Genomic DNA, 22,365 nt, shown 5'->3' with positions numbered 1-22,365 from the left:
ATGCAAATGTAAGGAGATAAAATAAGATGTATATGGTTATGTGCATGCAGAATTGCATCCCTGCCTTGTTCCAGATTAAACAGTTAACCCAGGGCAGTATTGTCTACTTTGACTGGCAGTGGCTCCCCAGGGTCTCCAGGTCTTTTCCATCATCTGCTGCTGGAGACCTTTTAATGGCAGATGACCTGGGACCTTCCACATGCACATTCTTTGTACTTCCAGCACTGGAAGCTCTTCTTCATTCACCCCATATACAACCATGTTCCTTCATGGAACTCATTTATAAAGAATACAGGTCTGCCTATTGTCCATTGACTGGAGAGATTACAAACAGGTAGAATAACAGTTATGGCATGGGAGGGGAATGTTTACAACAATATAGTTAAAATATATACATTTAGCCTTCATCCATAGCCTAAGCCCAGCCTCCATTGTAGCTTAATAAGAAAAGCAAATTGCTGTACAAAATTAGCAACAAAGCCCTTCCAGAGGAAGATTTAGGGCAGTGTGACCAGCTCCACTGCAATGGGTGCCAAGCCTAGAGGGCGCCGCAGGGCGTCACAACTAGGACATAGCGAACTGAGCAGAATGGAAGGTGATAGGTGGGGTTGCCAAATGTTGAGCTCGCACAGGGCGCCACTGAAATTTGAAAGACCAAAGTTCACCCCTGGCCCTGCTTGCCTGGTGGGTCACAATCTCAATTAATGGCTAGATTGTTGCTTTGTTTTGTTTTGTTTTCACTTGTAGCCTTATGTGACAGCAAGAAATGACTATTAAAAGAATGTTTTTTTTCATGGAAATCTCTCTGTCATTCATATATGTGTGCATGCTTATATATATATGAAATCTAAAAATATGTTTAGGGGTACTCTCATTTTCTTACTCATATTGAAATACTACCCCTCAATGAGGTCAAACTTTGATTCACAAAATGTTTAGGGGTAAGTGTACCCCAGCGTGTCTCGCCCCGAAAAAGCTGTGTGTGTGTGTGTGTGATATATATATATTCTGCGACTTGATACAAAAAACAACAATAATCCCAAAACTCATTTATCAAGCCTGCTCTTAAACGAAATTTTCTATAGGTCTCCCCTGCTCATTCACTCTGCCCGTTCTTTCTGGATTAATTTTTAAAGTGCATGAATTAGTAGTCTGTTTTAGGGTTTTGTTTGTTGCTGTCTAGCCTCAACCCCCTACCACCTCCCCACAACACTTATGGCTCAAATCAGGTGACTAAGGAATAACGGGCAGCCTTGAGAAAGTCCGCACAAAACCTTGCCTCCCCACCATCACTCTCTGGTCATATCTAAAAGGCTTTGGGGGATCTAGAGCCAGGAAAAGGACACTTATTGATACCAAGACCTTGGAGGCCATGGGAGATTATATTTCCATGAGGCATCCCAAAGTGATTTACAATCTTTGACCTAAGCATGCAACAAAAGAAGCAGAAACCGCTTTTTCTCTGGCAAGCATCTGAACTGGTCCATCAGTAGCCTCCATTTCTGCATCCTGGCAGGATATGATGTACTTTAAACAGAATGGAGTTTTAGGTGATGTAAATTGTAGTGCAGAAGATACTGTCATCAAAATGCTGTTACTACTACTGCTGTAATTATTAATAATAATAATAATGATAATAATAATAATATAGCAAAACAACAACAACATCCTGCAAGGAGCTCAGTTTGGTACACGTGTTTCTCCTGGTTCTCATTTTATTTTCATAGCAACCTTGTGAGTTAGGTTCAGCTAAGAGACAGTGATGGGCCCAAGGTTGACCAGTGAGCTTCATGAATTAAATGTTTGTTGCTCTACCCACATACCCACTGGAAATTCATGATGGCAAAAGCAATATGCATTCTATGCAGCTCTCCTCCCAAATGAGTTTGAGTGGTCAAATTTAAAGCAGCATTTTCATACTTATTTTAATAGGTCAGACACCCAGATCTGAAACACATGTCCTTGGAAGCATATCAATAGGGCATAACTTTAAAGTAAAAGCGGGGTCTGATGCAAAGCAACCCAGGCCAAGCTGCCAAGCCTTTAAGTTGCCCATCTGTGCAAATTTTATATCGTGATAGCTGAGCACAACTGGGTCGCTTTGAGAATAAACAAAATAAAGACTGATTTTCCCCCATATTGAAAAGTGCAATATGAATAAAAGATACAATAATAAAAATTGCATTGCTGCCTGATAAATATTAACTTAATATTAATTTACAAAATTAAGTAGGGTTGGGGAAATAATACTGGCTTCATTTTCCTGGATGGCATCTACAATCATCCCTGTTTCAAATTCATAAGGTACTGACACACACACACACACACACATACGAAAACAAACACACACACCAATAAAAACCAACAAACCACTGCCTCTGCCTTCACAAAGACACTTAACATCCCCTTCCCCCTCCCCCTTTTGCAATGTGCTTCTCTGTTTTAAATTATAATTCGCAGGCAGCGAATACATTTGTGCATTCAAATTCAAGGCAAAGTTACATTGTGTGTTTCCCAGTTGTCAATTATAAACGGCTGGTCCAAGGAGGAGCTGAACCTTTCTTAAAGTCGCTGCATAGCCAACAGCATCTCTGAGGCTGCCTCTTAAACTGGGGGGGGGGGGGGGGAGAGAGAGAGAGAGAGAGAGAGAGAGAGAGAGAGAGAGAGAGAGAGAGAGAGAGATTGTGCTCAAAGAAACATATGTCGTCCCAAGATTTATTTATTTTTAAAACCGAACGAAAGAAAAGGATCGCTTTGCACAATCTCATGTGAAATTGACTGTATTAGCTTAACTAGCCCTGCCTGGGAAAGGGAAATTTGCATTCCATGCTTTAAAAAAGAAAGGAAAAGAGGAGGCGGAAGAAGAAAAGCAAACAAATAAACCAGGAAGACTCCACTAGGATGACCCTAAGGAAACCGAGATCTACAACAACCTCTTTAACAGGAAGGCATTGCCCTGTCGAAAAAGGGTGTGAGACTCTTCTTTCTCTCCCTTCTCCAGCAAAGATGGAAGCCTTAGAAGGGCCTGCCAGCTGACTGGTATAGATACCAGCGTTTGCTATATATTAGCCTCAATATTGTCTGAGAGAGGAAATTGACAGATTTCTTAAACAAAACAACAACAAATTTCACATAGGATTGAAAGGGCGGCTGGGAATTTGAACACAAAAAAGCTGGCTCTTCTCTATTAAAGTCTAACCGTTTAACCCTAAATAATAATTAACAACAAGAAGAAATATTTTTAAAAGAGCAAGGCCGTAAAGCATATTGGAAGGGGGGGCGGGGACCGAGAAAGTTTATTTATTTTTATTTTTCTGTAAAGTTTCCTGGGTTTCTTTCTTTTTTTTTTATCACCACACAAATAACGCAACTTCTTTTAACCTGTAAAAATGTTTTATTCAGACCTTTTTTGTGTGTGCGTCTGTACAACAATAAAATATTGCGTCAATATAAACCCCCCCTTGACTAAAAGTGGTTGACAAACAAACATCACAAGCGAATCGTTTTATGTTTACGCCTTCCTTCCCTGGACAGCCGCTTCGAGGATATATATATATATATATATAATTATTTTTTCTGACTTTTTTTTTTAACATAATGAGGAATTTATTGAAAATAAATAATTGTCGGCAACTGCGATAGGCAATTTGGAATAAAATAGTTGAAAAAGCAACCTTTAATGAAAATAGCGTTTATTATACATCAGTTACTAAATGAATAATCTAAATGATCTTTTTCCCCCTTTTAAATTAATAACTTCCCAAAAACGTTTAGAATATACAAAACTGTACAGGTATTTTCTTTTTCTTTTTTCCTTAATATAAAGTTGGCAGAAAGCGGGGTCTTCATTGTTGGGATATTAAGCGCATATTCAGGCTTGCCAGAGAGAAAATATGGAAATGAACATTGTTTATGCTTGGAAAGAATTTGGATTGAAAACGGGCGCGGGAAATGGGGGGGGGGGGAATCCTTTTCCATAATTAAACTGGCGTTGTTTTTGCATCATTCCAGAGCTGCAAATTTGCATCTAGGGCTCCTTTCATATTATATCGATAGGTGTGTCAGACAGAGTAGTGACGGATGGGTAGGCACAATACTCTGGATTTTTTTAGTAGTATAACTATATATATCTATATATACTTAGATGTCTGTAAAGCACCTATACAAACAACTGCGGTGCCTCGTTGTGCCAGGTTTCTGAGTGTATTCGCTTAAGACGTGTATACGTGTAAAATATACACATTGTGGTCCTGCCTAGGTGTCCGTAGACAAACAATGGGCAATGCGTCTGTTTGTACAGCGTGTTTGTGTGTGCCTGCACACCCCTATAATGTGCGCCTTTGTAAACACACACGTCCACAAATGGAGGGGAGCTATATCCAATGACAGGCATGGAAGGGGAGGGAAGAATCTACAAGCAAAATAGCATTTTATTTGCTTTGGGGAAACTCTTTTAAAAAAATACAACTTAATAACAAAACGCTTTTGACCAGATCTGCAGCATATCAGTAAAAACCACAACCCAATTCCTTACTGCCTTTTCCCCCACCTCGACCCAACCACCTCCCATACCCATTATTAATTTCAACCCTTGCTGTTTTCCTTTTGACTTTTGATAAGAAACGCGGGCAAACCGATTTATTCCGAAGCTAAGCGTTGGACGGGAAACGGGTTTGACTACAAACCGTAGCTCCAGGGGCCGACCAGGATGGATCCAGTCGTGTGTGTGTATATATATATATATAACATTGTCGAAGAGCTAGAGACCAGGGAAAGGCCGGCCTTTCAAATATATATAAGTTATTCTGGTGATGTTTCCATGTTCGATCTTTGTTTAGACAAGCCAAAATCAGGCACGGGGATGGATGGGGAGGGATATGGAAGGGGACGAGTAGGAGTCTTTTTTTAGAGAATTTCCATGTTGACGTTATATAATTCTGAAAGTTATTTAAATATATCTGAAAGGGCGGGACAAAGAAGGGTTGAGAAAATCAGATTTTCTGACTAGTCATCTCTTGTTTCTGCCTTTGGAGCTTAGAAAAGAGGGGTTCCAGATTCCACCCTCCTCTAATGGGGGCTGGGAAAATTAGAATACATTTCCCCCTGCCTCCTCCTCCCCCCCACTTTACAGAAAATCAGTGACCTGCAGGGGGAAAGGGGAGGAGGAGCTGATCAATGGGGTTCCTCCAATTTTAGGTCACAAATGTTACCTACAGGTTGTGGTGTGACACCCCCGGCCTTCGGAAGGCCGCTATACAGAAAGTCTGGTTTAGGAACGAGCAAAGCCAAGTCCAGCCAAGCTAAAGCGAAAACAAAAAAATATATACCCCAAAACCTGAAATACATCGGATCAGACCAAGGCGCTGAAAGGTTATTCATAGGCACGTTTTGTGTATATATCTATATGGAAAGAGAGAGACAATGCATTTGTTCTGTTGTCTTCGTATCGGAGATTTCTTTTTTTTTTAAAGCCTTGATGTTTACCACAGAAAATCGGCGAGGGGGTGGGGAAGGTTGGATAGATAGAGAAACAGAAGAAAAACAAGATAAGTATAGACATATAAATAAGTATATGTGCTGCCAGGAATGAGCAGCGGGGTGGAGGGGGGTAATGACGGTGGGGAGGAGGTATGTATTATAAACTATTCTTTTCATTTTCTTAATGTCGTGGCCAGGTTGATGTTGTCCTGAAGGGTTGATGAAGGTAAAGTTACCGATAATAATAATAATAATAATAATAATAATAATAATAATAATAATAATAAAATCCTGGTTTGGGCAGGGTCGGGAGAAGAAGAAGAAAAAGAAGAACGCAAGAAAAAGGAGGGCGAGGAGGAGGAGGAGTGGGGGATGAATGTCACACCCATAGGATCCGCGCCGCTGCCCAGTTCCCGAGTGGGTCCTTCATAGTCAAAGATCGTGGCAGGAGGCGTCTGTTTTCACGCTGTGAGAGTAAACCTCGTGCGGCTGCGGCGGGTCCCCTGGCGGCGTCATCCTCTTCTCCTTTTGCCGTCTGTTGCAAAACCAAACCCTCACCACCTCCTTCTCCAGCTGGAGGCTGTCCGCCAAAGACGAGATCTCCTGGGCCGCCGGCTTGGGGCACTTCAAGAAATGCGTTTCCAGGACCCCTTTGACACTCACCTCGATGGAGGTCCGCTTCTTCCGCTTCCTGCCCTGAGCCGCGATCTTGTCGATGCTGGTGGGGCTCCCCGTCGAGGAGTCGGCCTCCTCCAGCCACTTGTTCAGCAGAGGCTTAAGCTTGCACATGTTCTTGAAACTCAGCTGCAGAGCCTCGAACCGGCAGATGGTCGTCTGAGAGAAGACGTTCCCGTACAAAGTGCCCAGCGCCAAACCCACGTCCGCTTGCGTGAAGCCCAGCTTGATCCTCCTTTGTTTGAACTGCTTGGCGAACTGCTCCAGTTCGTCCGACGTCGGTGTCTCCTCGTCCGAGTGGTCCTGGCAGTGGTGCGAGCCCAGGTCGCCGTGGTCCGGGGTGTCCCTCAGCACCTGGTGCATGGCCTGCGGCGTGACCGAAGCCGGAGGGGGCGTCAGACCCCCGTGGTCCAACATCCCGCTGACCGTGAAGCCCGCTTGAGAGTAGACGTTCAAGGGAGGAGGCGGAGGCTGCCCGCTCGACGTGAGCGAGGAATTGTGAGCCGGGCTGGCCCCCCAGGCGCTGGGGTGGCTGGTGTGGTGGGGCGAGTGGTGGCTAACGTGAGGCGAGCGGTGGTGGATGATGGCCCCCAGCTGCAAGTCTTCCCGCCCTGGCTTCACGTCGGGCTGGTCCAGAGGGCTGGCGGTCAAGGTGGACGACCAAGGCCCTGCGTCGCTCAGGCTGGTCACCCAGTGGTGCCCCAGAGGGTGCCCATTGCTGGGGACCCCTTGCAAGTAGTCACTTTGGAGAAGTTTCTGGGGGTTCCGGAATGGGCTTCCTTGCTGCATCCCCGCCGATTCTGCGTGGACCAAAGAGCTGGAAGTGAGGATGCTGTAGGGATTCGACGCCGCAGTAGCCATGCTTGATGCTCAGGATTCCCCCTACTAGTTATAATGTGGCAAAGGGAGATGCGTTCAGCCTTTGACATCTACCCAGCCTAAAGGGAGCCAAATCAGCAACCGCATGCTGACGGGCAGCCCCGGCGGCCAATCCGAAAGCCTCTTCCCGCCGGGAAGTGGGCGCCGCAACCAATGAGGGTTCGCCAAAGAGGCTGGCTCTGAGCCCGTCCAAAAGGGTGGGGGGATGGAGAGAGAGAGAGAAAGAGGGAGACGAAGAAGCTTGCAGGCGGAGAAGGGTTAAAACGAGGGAGTCTGGAAGCAGGAAGTGAATCAATCTTCAGGTTCCATTGGCTGCCGCGAGCGGGCTGCCCACGATTCACTGGGTTAACCCTTTCGCCGCTGCAGGACAATATCATTTATTTCAGCCCACCCACCCACCCCATCTGCCCCTCTGCCGCCGCTACTTCATTTTTTAGATCTTATTAGGAGAAGAAGAAAGGGAAAGAGGTGGGAGGAAGGGAAAGGAGGAGGCAAGGGAATGCGAGGGCATGGTTTAAATTTGTACTGATTAATTCCAGGTATAGACCTTTCCTAGAAAACTTGGGAAGGGGCAGGCGAAGGGAGGTTAAATACCCATCTTCAAGACGGACAGCTTCTCCTTAACACAATCTATAGACCTCTCCCCACAATACCACACCACCCCCAAATCTCTCTTAACATTTTGAAGTCAGTCTGAAAGCAACTGAGAGATTAAGGGGTTGGGGTAGCGGGGACAACAACAAAATAAACAAAACTGTCTCAAGTCAATCTCCCCGGCGCCTCAAAAGTTACACCTTGCCTAGGAAACTTCGTGTGTGAGAGAGGAAATATCAGACGAACACTTACCCGGGACACATATTGCATACATGACACTGTTGTCATACTTTTGGGTATGTTGCATACTCATACACACAGAGAAAGAGAAATGAAACAGCTCTCTCTCTCTCTCTCTCTCTGTGTGTGTGTGTGTGTGTGTGAGAGAGAGAGAGAGAGAGAGAGAGAGAGAGAGAGAGAGAGAGAGAGAGAAGCTAGTTTTCAGAGATTCATTTGTTTCCTTTCCACTGAGCTGACTGGTTGGTAAATCAGCAGTTAACCCGCTGCCTGATTGAAATGCAAATCCTGCCTGCCATTCGCCTTAAGTTGGGTGGTGCAAAGTTTGCTTCCACAGTCGCCCTGGTCATCCCTACGCTTCGGCTGCCTCCTCTCCACCCCCCCCACCCCTCCCCAGCAATTGGGAAACCGCGCGCTCCCTAACAACAAGCTCTGCAACTTTCCAAGCCTCTCGGAGCCTGTGACAGAAAAGCACACAACTTGTGGTGGCGCGGCAGGAGGAGAGACGCACGTCTTGCAGCCCCGGGTGCCAAGAAAACCCCTCTCCTCCTTCCTAGATACATTCAGGAGGCTATAGTGGCTTCGTTTCTCGACGCCTTTCCAAAATACAGAACACACACACACGCAAAATCTGGCAAACGGTTTGAATAAATTAGAATTGTTTTCTGCTAACCCTAACCCTCCCTTACCTTTGACATAAAGCTGTAAGGTATTGCTGTCTGTTTTATAAGCTTATTCCTGAAAACGTGGCTTTAGGTAATAAGGAGGAATGTCAAAGCATAAGTAGGGGAAACAATGAGAAATAAAGGGGGGGGGATGGAAGGTTGCTGCTCTTTCTCCTCTTAATGTTCCTTTTCAGTCTATTATGTCAATAATAACAATGATAACAACAACAATAGCAACAATACAGTCTGTTGTGTGTTCCTCCTGCAAATGTTTTAGCTGGAGATCAGAAATCGGAGCGTTTAGATTTTGTTGCAGTACTCCAGCTGAGAAAATTAAACCCTAATACATTCGAAAAGAAAAGAACAAGGATCTCCGAAGTTTTTTTTTTTAATGACCTTTCCGTGCATAATTTCGGAGGTAACCTAGCTGCATAATTATATTTGCACTTACAGAACGCTGCATCACAGTTCCCTTATTGGTTTGAAATTCCATTAAATATATTGCAGGAGCTCCTAGGTTAAGCTTGATTTAAATTTGCATACATTTTCATATATTTAGCAGAAATAAAAGAAGGGCTTGCAGCTACCCGAAAGTCATTAAGGCATTAAGTTCTCTAGGAAGACAGATCTGGAGAAAAATTCAAGAAAATGAAAATATCGCCCTAAACAAGGTGAGCTTTTTTCCCTTCCACATCTCTCTCTCTCTATCCTATCCTTCTCTCCCTCCCTCCCTCTCTCTCATTTGAGCTGCACCTTTTCCTTTTCCTTTTTTAAAATACAGGATAAAACAGCTACTGGTCATTTTTCAGCAGTTTCCAAGTCTAGATCAATGGATAGGAAACCTGAATGCAAGATTTGATCGTTTTTATACTTTTTTTGGTTAAAGTTTGAAATAAAAGTTGCATAGGCTTAAATATATTGAGGAAGTTGGGAAACTTCCATTTTTATTTTTATTTTTTTAAAAAAAACATTTTCCTGATTGCTGGGTTTTGGTACTGGGAGACAGTACTGTGGTGAAGAGGCTCTGCCGTTTTGGTTTCGACAGTCTTTTCTTCTTCTTCTTAGAAGCGTGGAAGCAATTTTTGGGAAAAGTACAGTTACTGGCAATTGAGGTTCCACTTATTTCCTCGCGTGGTAGACTGTGGTCCTTGCTGGATCCGTAAAATAATCTGTAAGAAATGGGGTGTGTATGTGTGTGTAGCTGTAAAGGCAAGACTATTCTCCCCACTGGGATGGGAGAATAATTTGAAAAGACAGAAAGGGCCAGATTTTTTTGCGCGCGGGGGGGCGGGGGGGGGGAAGAGAGAATCTTTAGCAAGGCAGGAATGAAACCCAGCCAGCCTAATACCATATTGAAAATCGGATCCACTCTATTTCTGATGGTCTATTTAGAAAGCTAAATAAGTGAAACTGGAACCTAACCTAACCAAACACAAAACAACCTTCGCCCTCTCTTTTGTACGATTTTTAAATCAAACTTTCATCGTTTGAGGGTGCCTTTACAAGAAGAGGAGGGAATCGTAAAGCAGTTAGCTATTACCAACACCGATCCCCAACACAGTTAAGCAGCACTGTTGCAAACTGAGGATGATGTCCGCTGCAACACTAAGGGAGTAAATGTAACCGAACACAATAGAGGGGACGGATAGAGAGACAGAGACAGAGAGACTACATGTGAAAGCAGTATTGAACACCGCAGGGATTTACTTCTGAGTAAGCGCGCCTAGGGTAGACTAGTTTCTCTTCCACCACCACCCATACCAATTGACTTGGAAGGTCAATCCTTTGACAGCAGGCGCGCCGGGGTAGGGGGGTGCCTGCTCCTTACTCCCAAACCAACTCATTTTAAGGGATGCTGGAGAGGTCTAAGTGAGGCAACCAGGAAACCCACTAGAAGCCTTTACCTCCTTGACATGTTTGGGGATCGCCGGGGGGGGGCAGGGAGGAGGAGGAGGGATCGATTATCTTTTTCTTCCCTCCTCATTAGAACTTCCAAATGAACTTGGCTAGGAGCGCACTTTCTGACCAAGCTTTAAAAGTGGGGAGAGAAAAAACAGGCCTGGTGCAATCAAGCTCAGAAAATGGCTTTTTTTAGACCAATATAATAAATAATGTTAAAAAATCAAAATTTGCCGGCATCATACAGTATCATGTTCTGCCTCAGATTAATGGGAAGATATCCTTTGGCTTCTCTCTCTCTCTCTCTCCCCACACCCCCTCCGCCTCCACACTTTCTCTTTCTGGAGTGTTTTTTATCCGCTTGGAGTTGCAACCCTCCCCTCCCCTCTCGCTTTTGCCTCCTAATCTGCTTGAGAGGGTTTCTTTAGCGCTTTCCTGTCAGTCTAACTTCCCGAGTGTAACAGATGCTGCTCTCAGGCGCTCCTTTCTGCTGCTCGGCTCTATTCAGCTCCGCATATTTCTCCCCATGATCCAGGTTTCCATAGAGAGAAGCATAAAGGCGAGAGCGGAGCCGCAAATCCATCGCCCCATGCAGAATAAAAGGACCTCATTCAATAGACCCGACCCCGTCTGAACATGAGAGAGTTTTACTTTTTAAGGACACGCAGAGTAACTGTTGCAAGAATTTGTCACTTATTTTTCCCCTCCCCCCCCATAGACTCCAGAGAGAGAGAAAGAGACCTTTTTTTTAGAGGAGGAATGAAAAGGAATCAAATCTGTGTTGTTGTTGTTATTATTATTATTATTGCCATCATAATTGTTAATACGAATGTTTTCTTCTTTTTAAAGCCCGTTGGGCTTCTCGGACTCCCTCCCCCTCCCCCCCCCCCGCACCGCGGCCCGCCGCCAACCAGAAATAACTTTATTTTCATATCTAATCTCTCTTCCCCCCTCCCCCACCCAACCCCGCTTCGATCACTTCATGGCAGGTATAAAGCCCGAGTAAGAATAGCTCTAGGGAAAAAAAGAAGAAAGAAATATCCCATCTTGTTGGGAGGCAAAAGAGAAGTTGCTCTAGAAGGAGAGCGAACCAGCGAGAGATAGAGAGAGCCGGTTTCTGTTTGTTTATATGATTATTTGTTTGTTTGTGTTGAAAGTGAAGAGGTGTCTGTAAAATAAAGTCCTCTTCTGGCTCCCTCTCGCTCGCTCCAAACACACACACACTTGACGGTCCAAGTTAAATAAACAAACAAATTCTCAGCTCGCACTGTTGCTGGGACACCCCCCCCCCTTTAAGCACACACTTCCGTCTTGCTTTTTAAAGGTGCGTAATATTCTTGCGTGGGGAAAGGAGTATATCGGATTGGAGGACAAGTTGCCAGCGAGCAAGGTGGTCACGAAGCTTGATCGCGCAATTCCACTCAATTCAGCGGGCCTCACTCCCAGGTTAAGTGTCTTTAGGATTGCTGCGTAAAACTTGCAGGCCTGAGCATGCTTACTTCTCAGACTTACTTCTGAGTAAATCCGAATAGGCTGGAACTGAGGTTTCCATTCTTTCCCGTCCCTCACCTCTCCTGGAGGTGTGTATGACTTTTAGAACGCGATCCTATGCACATTTACTTGAAAGGAGCAGTCTAAAGGGATCTTGATCATATTGTAGATGGGTGTCCAGGGATGGAGGTTTAACATGCGGTCCAGCACCACGGATTTTTATCAGATAGGAAATCCCTTCTTGTTACTACTGTGAGCGAGTGTCTGCGGGGGCTGTCTGCGAGTTATATATTTACTGCAAATCACCGGAGGCGGTTCATAATGCAAAAAACAATTCCTCGCAGTTTTAAGGCTGCAATCCTCTGCGTCTTTACTCCAGAGTAAGGCCTGCTGTGTTACACACTCTTACCCGGGGTGTGTTTAGGATTGCAGCCGTTGAACTTGTGTGATCGATGACCCCAGAGGCGCTCTCTCTCATGCTGTGTTTTTCTCTCCTGCGGAAGAGAGACAGATACTGAGAGTAACAGATTGCAATATAATTATAAGCCACACAATTGTGGGAGATATCATCTCTCTCGAGTCCCTCGAACCTCTCTCCCTCTCTCTTCCTAAGGAGGTGGGACACACGCACAGACGACCCTCGCCGCCTCTGTCTCTCTCTCTCTCTCCCCCCCCCCCCGCCACACCCCTTCCCTGCAAATGCTGAGATTTGGTGGTGGTATTTAGTTGCAACTTTTCCAGATACTACTCAATTCCAAGAGCGGAGGCTTGGGATGTTGTTGAGGGCGGAGGGGAAGGGGTTCCCCCCCCCCCACCACTTCCAAGGGTGCAGTTTTGACTGTGCTTAATACAGCATGAAGCTGCGAGCGGTAGGCAGCGAGGTGAGGTCGCGACCTCTATAAAGAAAATTTCACCTTTTCGCCCAAGTTCGCTTTAGAGGCAAGGCTGGGACTTGTGAAGAGACGCTTGGTGGGAAACAAGTGTGTGCTTTTGTGTGTGAATGTGAGTGTGTTTGAGAGAGAGAACCCACCCGGAAAATAAGAGTATGGAAAAGGGACAGCGAAAAGGAGGCTGGGGAAGGAGACTGCGAGAAAGAGCGAGAGTGTTTAACTGTTTCTTAAACAGGGGAGAGAGGTTTGTTTTTGTTTTCTTGTTGTCCCGCACTTTCCACAGGGCTAGAAAGGTTAGCCACGCTCCAACCCCGGTACTCTCCCTGCAACAAGCGAAAGCAAGGTTTTAAAACGAAACCAGAGTTTGTGGAGTGGGAGGGGGAGAGGAAGCAAGAGAGAAGAGTGAGAAAAGGAGAAGAAGAATTGGAGGAGCACTGGAGAAAGATATTAGCCAATTAGCAAAAAATTGCTTTCTCCCCCCCCCCCAATATTTTTTAGTCTCTGCTGTTTTGGGGGGCGGGGGGAGAGAGGCACCTTGCATTTTACTCCTCTAGACTCAGATGCAGCAGCCGAGGAAGAGCAGGGGGCGGCGGAGAAGGGAAGGTAGAGTGTGGGGCAACGCGTTCAAAGATTAACCCCTTCCAGGAATCTTTGGCAATATCCCTCCCCCCCCCCACTTGCCACTGGCGACAGACAAGGCAAAGTATATTTCTGGGTGGGCGAGTTTTGTCACAGGTGTAAAGAGCTCCGAAGGAAAAATAGCAGTGGATGTTAATTATATAAGTCCAACAATGTGTTGGGGTGAGCAAGCGTGTGGGGGGGGGGAGGGGTCGAGCTTCTTGTTTGGGGGGGCTTGTCCCTCCCAATCACTTCTAACTTCGATGGCGTTTGGTTGTATGCCCAGACATGAGCTGATTCTGCGTTCGGGATACTGGAAGAGGGAGTGATCATTTTGATATTATTATTGTTGTTGTTGCTATAGTGGCTGTTGTTGCATCTCCTCACCTTGGCAGAAGAAATTGCAAGGTAAATAAGATAGAATCTAATCTGCTCAGCGCCTTCCCTCAAATTCCGCCCTCAACCCGCCAGTTTAATTCTGCCCCACCTCATTGCGCGCGCGCGCGCACACACACACGTACTGCAAAACGAGTTTGCTTCCACTTGGTTCATCTCCCGTGTGTTCCTATCTGTGTTCCCACCTGAAAAGTTTGGATGTTGCTGTGTACTTTAGGAGAGGCGCGGAGGTTGTGGTTTGTTTTCAAATGGGACTTGCTCTAGCGGATTTAATTCGTTGGCTGGGGGAGTTATTTATTTATTTCAACCTGAAAATGGGGGTGCGTGTTTGTGTTTGTGTTTGTGTGTGTGTGTGTGTGTGTGTGTGTGTGTGTGTGTGTGTAGTCCGAAGGATCATTCGCGTGTATGAGCGAATTGGAGAGAGGGGTGGCTTCCACAAACAGTTCGATTTGGTCTCTCATTAGATCGGATGCTGTTAATTTCCTCGCTTGGCCAGCTTTAGAAACCCAAGTTCGTCCGTTCTTTCTCCAAAACATTTTACCAGCCTCTTCAATGCATAATTAAATAAATAAATACTTTAAAAACAAAAAAGAGGGAGGATGGGGGAAAGCTACTTTATAAGGTCATAGATGAATTCCAACAATCGACCAGCCTTAGTCCTGGTTTCTTCCTTAACATCCAAGTTCAGAAGCATCTAGTCGTGGGAACTGGACAGCCGTCTGAAACATTCCAGGGGTCCACAGCTGAGCCCTTGGACGGTAAATTGTGCTTAGAAGAATTCAGCTCCTTTCCCCCGTATCCATCTCTAGGTATTACTAAACTGTTACTGAACTACAGCTTATATCTAGTGCAATTTGCTTTCTAATATGCACACGGAGTAAGTTGCATTTGTAAAAGCGCTCAGGAAGTGACTACTGTAGTCAGAGCCGGTTCTTCAGTGTAGCCTTGCCTGGATTTTTTTTTTAAAGAGGCAAAAATAATTCCCATCTCCCCGAAAGGGATGACTTCGGGGCCCTTGGTCTTCAGCTGTGTCGCACTCAAGTCCGCAGGACCCTTCGTCATGTTCAGAATTATGGACTTAGCCCTGAATAAGGGTACAAAGGCTGCAGAACATTAGTAGACCCCGGATTTATATCCATAAAGGGACTCGTTTACCAACATGGTTTCTAAAAATCTCCCCTTTGGGTACCTTAACAAATTAGCAACAACAACGACAACAACAGTGTGCGTAAAATAGAGGAAGAAGTGTGTCTGTCATGCATACGAATTATACCTCCCAAATACATAGTCTCAGAAAATAGTGATACTGTATATTGGTTCCAATGAAAGTAGCTTCCATGTAAATGACTAATTTCTAAAGAGTAGATTTACATCTATTCAGATGTACTGTAAACCTCGCAGTATTCTGTAGGGTGTGTGCTTTCAAGAACTGTGTTTAGGATTGGAGCCTTGTTGAGCTAACACAATCTCCTCTTTACTTAAAGGAAATGTTTAAGCTTTTCTCCCCGCCCCTGTGTTGAGTTTTAAAAATAAATAATCCTACAATTGCAATAGGGAGAGACTATGTGTATGAACCGAAAGGGGAGGAGAAGCGGGGCGCGCGCGGGGTGGGGGGATTTTCTCGAGCACAAATCAAGACAATGGATCTTCTGCGCTGGAAGAGGCGGCAGATCTCAAACAAAAGCTTGATGAAGGGAACAGACAAAAACGCAAAGTTCCATTCAGGGCTCCCCTTTTGCCATGTTGTCTCACAGTTTGGAAGATAGCAGCTCTCCAAATTAATGGTCCTCTTTGAATGGGCGGGGCCTGAGCGTTCCACCGATTTAGGCCTCCTGCCGGGATGTGATATGGCTCCACCTTCCTCAAGGTGGTTCTACTTTTAAATATTTTCCACCCTGTCACCATGAGGACTAGCGACTTCTTTTCGTAAAATATAAAATCGCTGTTCCTTGTTCTCGCCAGACTGTGTGTTTTAATTCGAAAAGGGTGTTCCGTGTACATTTGTGCCAGCTGTAAAAAAAAAAGGGGGTTCTGTATCCGTTTGTCAGTGGCAATTGGATGGCATCTGTCTGGCTTGGGAGACAATGGAAGAGTGCGCCTTCGTGGGTGAAGTCAGATCGTTGGAGAGTTACACCAGATTCAGCAGCAGTCATTCTCATTAGTAGATGGTGGCGGGGTGGGAAGACTGTCTCCTTCACATTGAAGTTGTTGGATGCCTGGCTGGTCCCTGAACAGGATGATCGATTAGATCCGATCGAGCAGGGCTTCACCACAACCACTAGCATTCAGTATACAACGCACACCGCGAGAGTTTTCTCTTAAGTTCGTCTCACTGGTGGGGCTTGGAACTGCGGCCCAAAGCACCCACCAGTTCATTTAAGTCCAACCTATTTTTAATTTTATTTTATTGAAAGAGGGGGAGAGTAGGGCATCAGCGAAGCCACTAAAGGGAAAGCAAAGTTTTTGCCACGGGTGGGCAAAAGAACAGTCTTTCCTTGCCTCAAAATCAACTAGTCACTTTACCTAGGCTTGGGACAACATGATGGGCTTTTTTTCTTGAGAGACATGACCTACACCTCTAACCGTCTGCCCAAGCTCGTCACCTTCCTCACTCTCTACTAAACCCTTCCTTCCCTCCAGGGACATGACTTGCTTCTTTCTTTTCTTTTTCCTGCTGTGGATCTGCTCCTTTCCTTCTGCAGGTGTTTTTCTAGATACAAGGGTATTCAAACTCCCCTCAAAATCTAGAACTTGGTGTCATTTTCCAGTCCGCTCCCACCCCACCCCACCCCACCCCAATCCAAGTGAAGGTGTGCTCTTTTCATACCCACCGAAAAGCAAAATTGGGGGGGGGGGAGGGCCAAGAACGAAAGGGGTGGATGTAGTTTGTAAGCTTCACCTCTCGGTAGCACTTACCTGGTGTCCTGGACCGGGCGCTCACTAGTCTCTCTTCCCTTCCCCCCAAACACACTTTCTTTCGCCGTTGACTGATGCTCTCGTGATTTGTAGTAAACTCCTGTTAGGAAGCCAGTTTACGCCCTTGAGCGGTTATGGTAGCCCGCCACACCTGCGGAGATTTCACTAGTCTGTCTCTTTGCCATCAAATATCTGTTGTCTTAAACTGTAGCATCCGAATATACGTGTATTCTCTCTCTCTCTCTCTCGCGTGTGTATAAAAAGAAGATTCGACGAGTATCTATCTATCATCTATTTTCGAACCTCATGTCATTGTACGCATAATTTAACAATACAACGATCCTTGCATGCTTATCGTACCGCATCTAGAAGCCTGAACGTGTTCCATATTCTTATAGAGGGGTTTTTTTTGGGGGGGGGGATGGCATTCCTGGATTGCACGGACAGGCAGCCCTAGAGAAAGGTGGAAATATTTCAGATCAAAAAGGGTGTTAGAGGAAACTAATGGTAAAGGGGAAGGCATGACGCACCTCCCACCCTTTACAACAGCACACACTTAAAGAGCGATCCTAAACATGCTCGCTCAGAAGAAAGGGTCTCTAAATTCACGGGGTTGGCCGTCCTGACAGGGTTTTCCTATACAATGTATAGGATACTTCACCTGCTCATAAAAATATATCTAAGAAGTGGCTCCTGCTGATTTCATTGGCATTTTCTCCCAGCTGGGCGTTTATAGGATTGGAGCCTAGGATGCCTAAGTCAATTTTAGATGCAATCTTACGCCCACTTACTTGGCAGTCAACCTCAGTGGGATTCAGCGCGCATAAGAATGTAGCCTAAAAGGTGTAAGTCAGTTTTAAATGCCATCCCATATCCACTTACCTGGAAGTAAACCCCATTGGATTTCCTTCTGAGCAGACATAAACAGGATTGCCGTATGAGTGTATTTAGGATTGGAAGAACTATGCACATTCACCTGGATGGTGTGATGCTTATTGATATTAAAATAGGTCTTTTTCTAGTCAAAAGTAAGGCCGGCATCCTATGCACAGTTTTACCTGGAAGTAAAGCTAGTGGGTCTTGCTTCCGAATTAACATGGGCTTAGGGCGTTTAGGGTTGCAATCTTTTAGTTGGTGATGTGCTGGGTATCTTTTTTAACCCATCCTCTTTCACTGGGATTCAGTGGAACTCTGAAAGAGCGTCGCTATATCCTCATTCGTACTTAATAGTAACTCCATTGAACTCAGCGGGACTTCTTCCCGAGTAAACACGCGAGAGTGTCGGGCGGCTGCACAGGCAATTACTTTGAATGTGAGCTGGGTGGTTGATCTGTCAGACACATTTTGATCGAATTATCCAATTTTAAAGGAGTAAATTGGCTTCTCCTAGTTGTTCCAGTCTCACACCTCCAGTCCTTGCCTTGCCTTGCGTAGTAGGGACCTAAACTGTGCTCTTAGTAGGGTCTGAGAACAGCAAGTTTGTTTGTTTTTGTTTTAGAAGCGGGATAAGTATATCCCATTCAGTTGTGGAGAGAGATTATAAAGCTTTTGTTTTTGTTTTGCATTTTTAGAAAGTTTAAGGGGGGGGATGCTTTCTTCCTTTCCCCTGTTCTCGCCTCCGTTTAGGATTTTACTTTTACTTGGGTGGGAAGAGGAATCGAGATAAGAGAAGTAAATGTTATTGTTATGTTATATCAATGTATGGGGCGCTTTAAAGGACCTCTGTCCCTAGGAGCTTACAATCTCATTGAGACACGAGACGGGGAGACACAGTGGAAAGCCAGTTAAACTTGAAACTCTTGGTGTTTTTTTTTTTAAAAAAACTGATGGTCGAGCCATTCGAAGCACCTTAGGAAAAAGTGCTATTCCAATACAATTCCGCTACAAATTCTAGCGAAGCCGATTGCTGTTACATGCGCACACCCACAGCCAAAATCAGCTTTGCTGAAAGGAATTTCTTTTTACCGGTTTTAAGATTAGTCCTTCTAGTGATAGGCAGTAGGCACCTTTCAGGGAAATGGGTGCATGATCCAGGGTGTTGTGCAAGGAATTTTAAGTACGCTTCATTTAACTTGCAAATGAAAACCAGTGGGGTATTCAAGGCTTGGGGTGTTCGCTGGGAGACAGAGGTTGCATTTCGTACCCCTAAAAGGAGTTTAGGAGCTGGGTACTGTAAATCGGCATTCTCCGCTTCATAGCCAGGTCGACCAGCGTGTGGGTCGGCTTTTTAGGAAAGAGACCCGTAGGATATCTGCTCATTTTGGATCTCTTTTAGGTACTTCTTTGCTCTTGGACGCTTCCTTTTGTTATTTCTTCTAGGGATTAATTCGAGCTTGGAGGACTTATGAGCCAGACAGAGTGAGTGTCTTTGGCAGAGCTGCCTTTCCAATGAATGAATGAATGAATGAATGAATGAATAAAATTATTTTTCCGCCAGAGAGTTCAAGGCATTTGATCCTCAAGCAAGCCAATGAAGTAGGTTAGGCTGAAGAGACAGTGACTGGTCCAAGGTGACCCAGTGGACTTCAGGCCTGAGACGTGACAAAGTTTAGTACCGTCGCAGGTGATCCAAAAACCCTTTATCTCTAAGGGCGGGGGTGGATCACAGAACTCTGTGAGAAATAGAAAGGTACTATGGACTCCACATATTTTACCCAAACATTCACGGATGGCTAACACCCATGTGTGTTCCATGTATTTACACACCTATGTTTCTGAGGGCATATACATAACTTGAGGGTGTGAAATGGATCAGTTAAAACAAAGTTTTGTTTTTGAAGAAATGTAATCTTTTATGAAAGGGACGCGGGTGGCACTGTGGGTTAAACCACAGAGCCTAGGACTTGCCGATCAGAAGGTTGGCAGTTCGAATCCCTGCGACGGGGTGAGCTCCCATTGCTTGGTCCCTGCTCCTGCCAAACCTAGCAGTTCGAAAGCACATCAAAGTGCAAGTAGATAAATAGGTACTACTCCGGCAGGAAGGTAAACGGCGTTTCCGTGCGCTGCTCTGGTTCGCCAGAAGCGGCTTAGTCATGCTGACCACATGACCTGGAAGCTGTACGCCGGATCCCTCGGCCAATAAAGCGAGATGAGTGCTGCAACCCCAGAGTTGGCTATGACTGGACCTAATGGTCAAGGGTCCCTTTACCTTTACCTAATCTTTTATGAAGTTCAATCAGATTGCTCATTCCTACACACAACCCACTATTTTGACCCTGTAGTAATGAAGGGGCAGCATACACACATGTGAGCTTGATCTTGATGCCTGACAGCTGAATATGAGAACTGAAGTCACATCCACAATAAATTTCTGCCACACATTTAAGGCACATAGTTTCCCTCAAAAGATCATGGGAAAGGTAGTTTATCATTCACAGATAATACTCAGCATTCAGTTCCCAGGATCCTTTGGGGGAAGCTATGTCCTTTAAATGTATCTTGCCGATGTGACCGGAATCCATATTGAAAAAACAAGCCAGCAAGTAGCATTTCCTCTGAAGCTAATAATAATAATAATAATAATAATAATAATAATAATAAGCCCCACTCTGGGTGGCTCCTAACAAAATATTAAAAACACAATAAAACACAACACCAACCATTAAAAACTTCCCTGTACAGGATTCCTTCAGATGTCTTCTGAAAGTCATATAGTTGTTTATCTCCTTGACATCTGACGGGACTGCATTCCACAGGGTAGGCGCCACTACCGAGAAGGCCCTCTGCCTAGTTCCCTGAACAATGTGAAAATTCTTTCTATAATGTTATATATTGATGTGACTCATTCATACATGCAAGTCACTGGGCAAGGAACACATGTGTTTGTGAACCAGGACTGTGTGTCAAGGTCCTATATGTGCAAATTGGTATCTGTGAGCTCTGTGTGATTCTCTCTCTTTTTTATGAAGGCCCCATCTACAATATATGTTCAAAGTATGATGAAGCCATTGTAAATCAGTCATAGCTTCCCTCAAAGAATAATGGGTACTGTAGTTTGTTAAGGGTGCTGAGCATTGATAGGAGGCCCCTATTCCCCTCATGGGACGCGGGTGGTGCTGTGGGTTAAACCACAGAGCCTAGGACTTGCCGATCAGAAGGTTCGCGGTTCGAATCCCCGCGATGGGGTGAGCTCCCTTTGCTCGGTCCCTGCTCCTGCCAACCTAGCAGTTTGAAAGCACGTCAAAGTGCAAGTAGATAAATAGGTACCACTCCAGCGGGAAGGTAAACAGCGTTTCCGTGCGCTCCTCTGGTTTCGCCAGCAGCGGTTTAGTCATGCTGGCCACATGACCCAGAAGCTGTACGCCGGCTCCCTCGGCCAATAAAGCGAGATGAGGGCCACAACCCCAGAGTCGGTCACAACTGGACCTAATGGTCAGGGGCCCCTTTACTGTTACTTTATTCCTCTCACAGAGCTACAAGTTACCAGAGTAGTTTAACAACCAATCCCCCTTCCCAAGGACTTTGGGGAATAGAATTGTCTCCTAACAATTCTCAGAACTCTAACAAACTTCAGTTCCCAGGATTCTTTAGATGGGAAAAGCCATGGCTGCTTAAAGTGGTTTGATACTGCTTCAAATGTATGGTGCAGATGAGGCCAGAACAAAGAGACAAGTCTGTGTTGCATGTGGAAATAGGAATGGTCTCTGCTGTGCTTACAATATCCCTAGTTTTCTAACGTTCTCTCTTTCAAAAGACCAACTTTCTTTTATCACCATTATTACGTGTCATGTTCTGTTGCCGATATTGCAAGCAGGCACGGGAACTAAGCAGTGAGCAATAGCAGCTAGAACATCATACACAGCGCTTCTTCTAATTCTTCTTTTTAAAGAGAGCAGTTACAGAGGGATAAATAGGCAGTTCAATAACAACATTTGGGCAGTTCAAAAATTCGAGCCATGCAAAAGTTGTCTTATGTTAGGTGATGTTAAAAGAGACTGAAAAGTCCAGCCTTTTGTAGAACCCCAGACCCTGTTGAAGACGCTTCAGACTCCACAGCTACAGTTCAGTGGAACAATCACCATTTTTTTTCCTAATGGGAAGGAAAGACACACTCTTTTACAATTGTGTTGCCTGATTCCAAGTTCTGAGGATTTTCACCTATTATATGCAGGCTCCTAAACATCACAGCATGCGACTCAAAGCAAGAGAGCATGTATGCACTCACACAGAAAATTCACTGGTGTGTTGCAGTGGTACGCGTTTTGCAGGCACATTATAATCACTTACCACTGGGCAATTCTAAATTTCCCTTTTTAAAAAAGCCCAACTCATAGGCATGTGGATCTCAGGCCACCAGATCCAAAAGAATGATTTCTAGATGTGTGCCCCTGTAAGGAGTCAAAATCCCAACCCCCTCCTCCATTGCCTGTCTGCTTCTCCAAACTGTTGGGGGGGGGGGGGAAGGCTAGTAGCGGCTAAGTAATTTGCAAGCCAACCTAGTGAATTAGGATGCTCCTCTCTCCATTTAATTTATGTTTTATAGTTGGTTTAGCCTTCTGATTTGATTGCCTTAGTAATGCCGGTTGCCTCCAGCTGCTGATGATACAGCTTTAATTCTGTTTTAAAGGTCATGTAAACATGTGCCTGTAGCAGAAGGAATGCAAATTCAATTCCTCTTCTCCCCCCCA

The 22,365-nt window shown here is 45.1% G+C and overlaps 2 protein-coding genes and 1 long non-coding RNA gene across 3 annotated transcripts in view; 1 reads left to right on the top strand and 2 right to left on the bottom strand.

The window, feature by feature from the left end:
* The window catches only part of LOC307207667 (uncharacterized protein), a gene marked incomplete at its 5' end in the record, with an annotated part of 413,689 nt that overhangs the window by 55,444 nt on the left and 335,880 nt on the right, over window positions 1-22,365 (bottom strand). The window lies entirely within an intron of this gene.
* POU3F4 (POU class 3 homeobox 4) lies at window positions 1,055-7,067 on the bottom strand. Its single transcript, XM_079961728.1, has one exon. The coding sequence runs from the start codon at window positions 7,012-7,014 to the stop codon at window positions 5,911-5,913; it is 1,104 nt and encodes a 367-aa protein (XP_079817854.1). The 5' UTR covers window positions 7,015-7,067; the 3' UTR covers window positions 1,055-5,910.
* LOC307207712 overlaps window positions 8,224-22,365 on the top strand; it is a 91,549-nt gene continuing 77,407 nt past the window's right edge. The window contains exons 1-2 of the long non-coding RNA XR_013834782.1: window positions 8,224-8,504; window positions 9,088-9,199. This is a non-coding gene — a long non-coding RNA (uncharacterized lncRNA). The remainder of the gene's footprint in view (window positions 8,505-9,087; window positions 9,200-22,365) is intronic.

Source organism: Podarcis cretensis (assembly GCF_951804945.1).
Source record: "Podarcis cretensis genome assembly, chromosome: Z".
Classification (NCBI taxonomy): Eukaryota; Metazoa; Chordata; class Lepidosauria; order Squamata; family Lacertidae; genus Podarcis; species Podarcis cretensis.
Note: the sequence above shows the minus strand (reverse complement) of the source record. Positions and strands in the feature narration are given on the sequence as shown.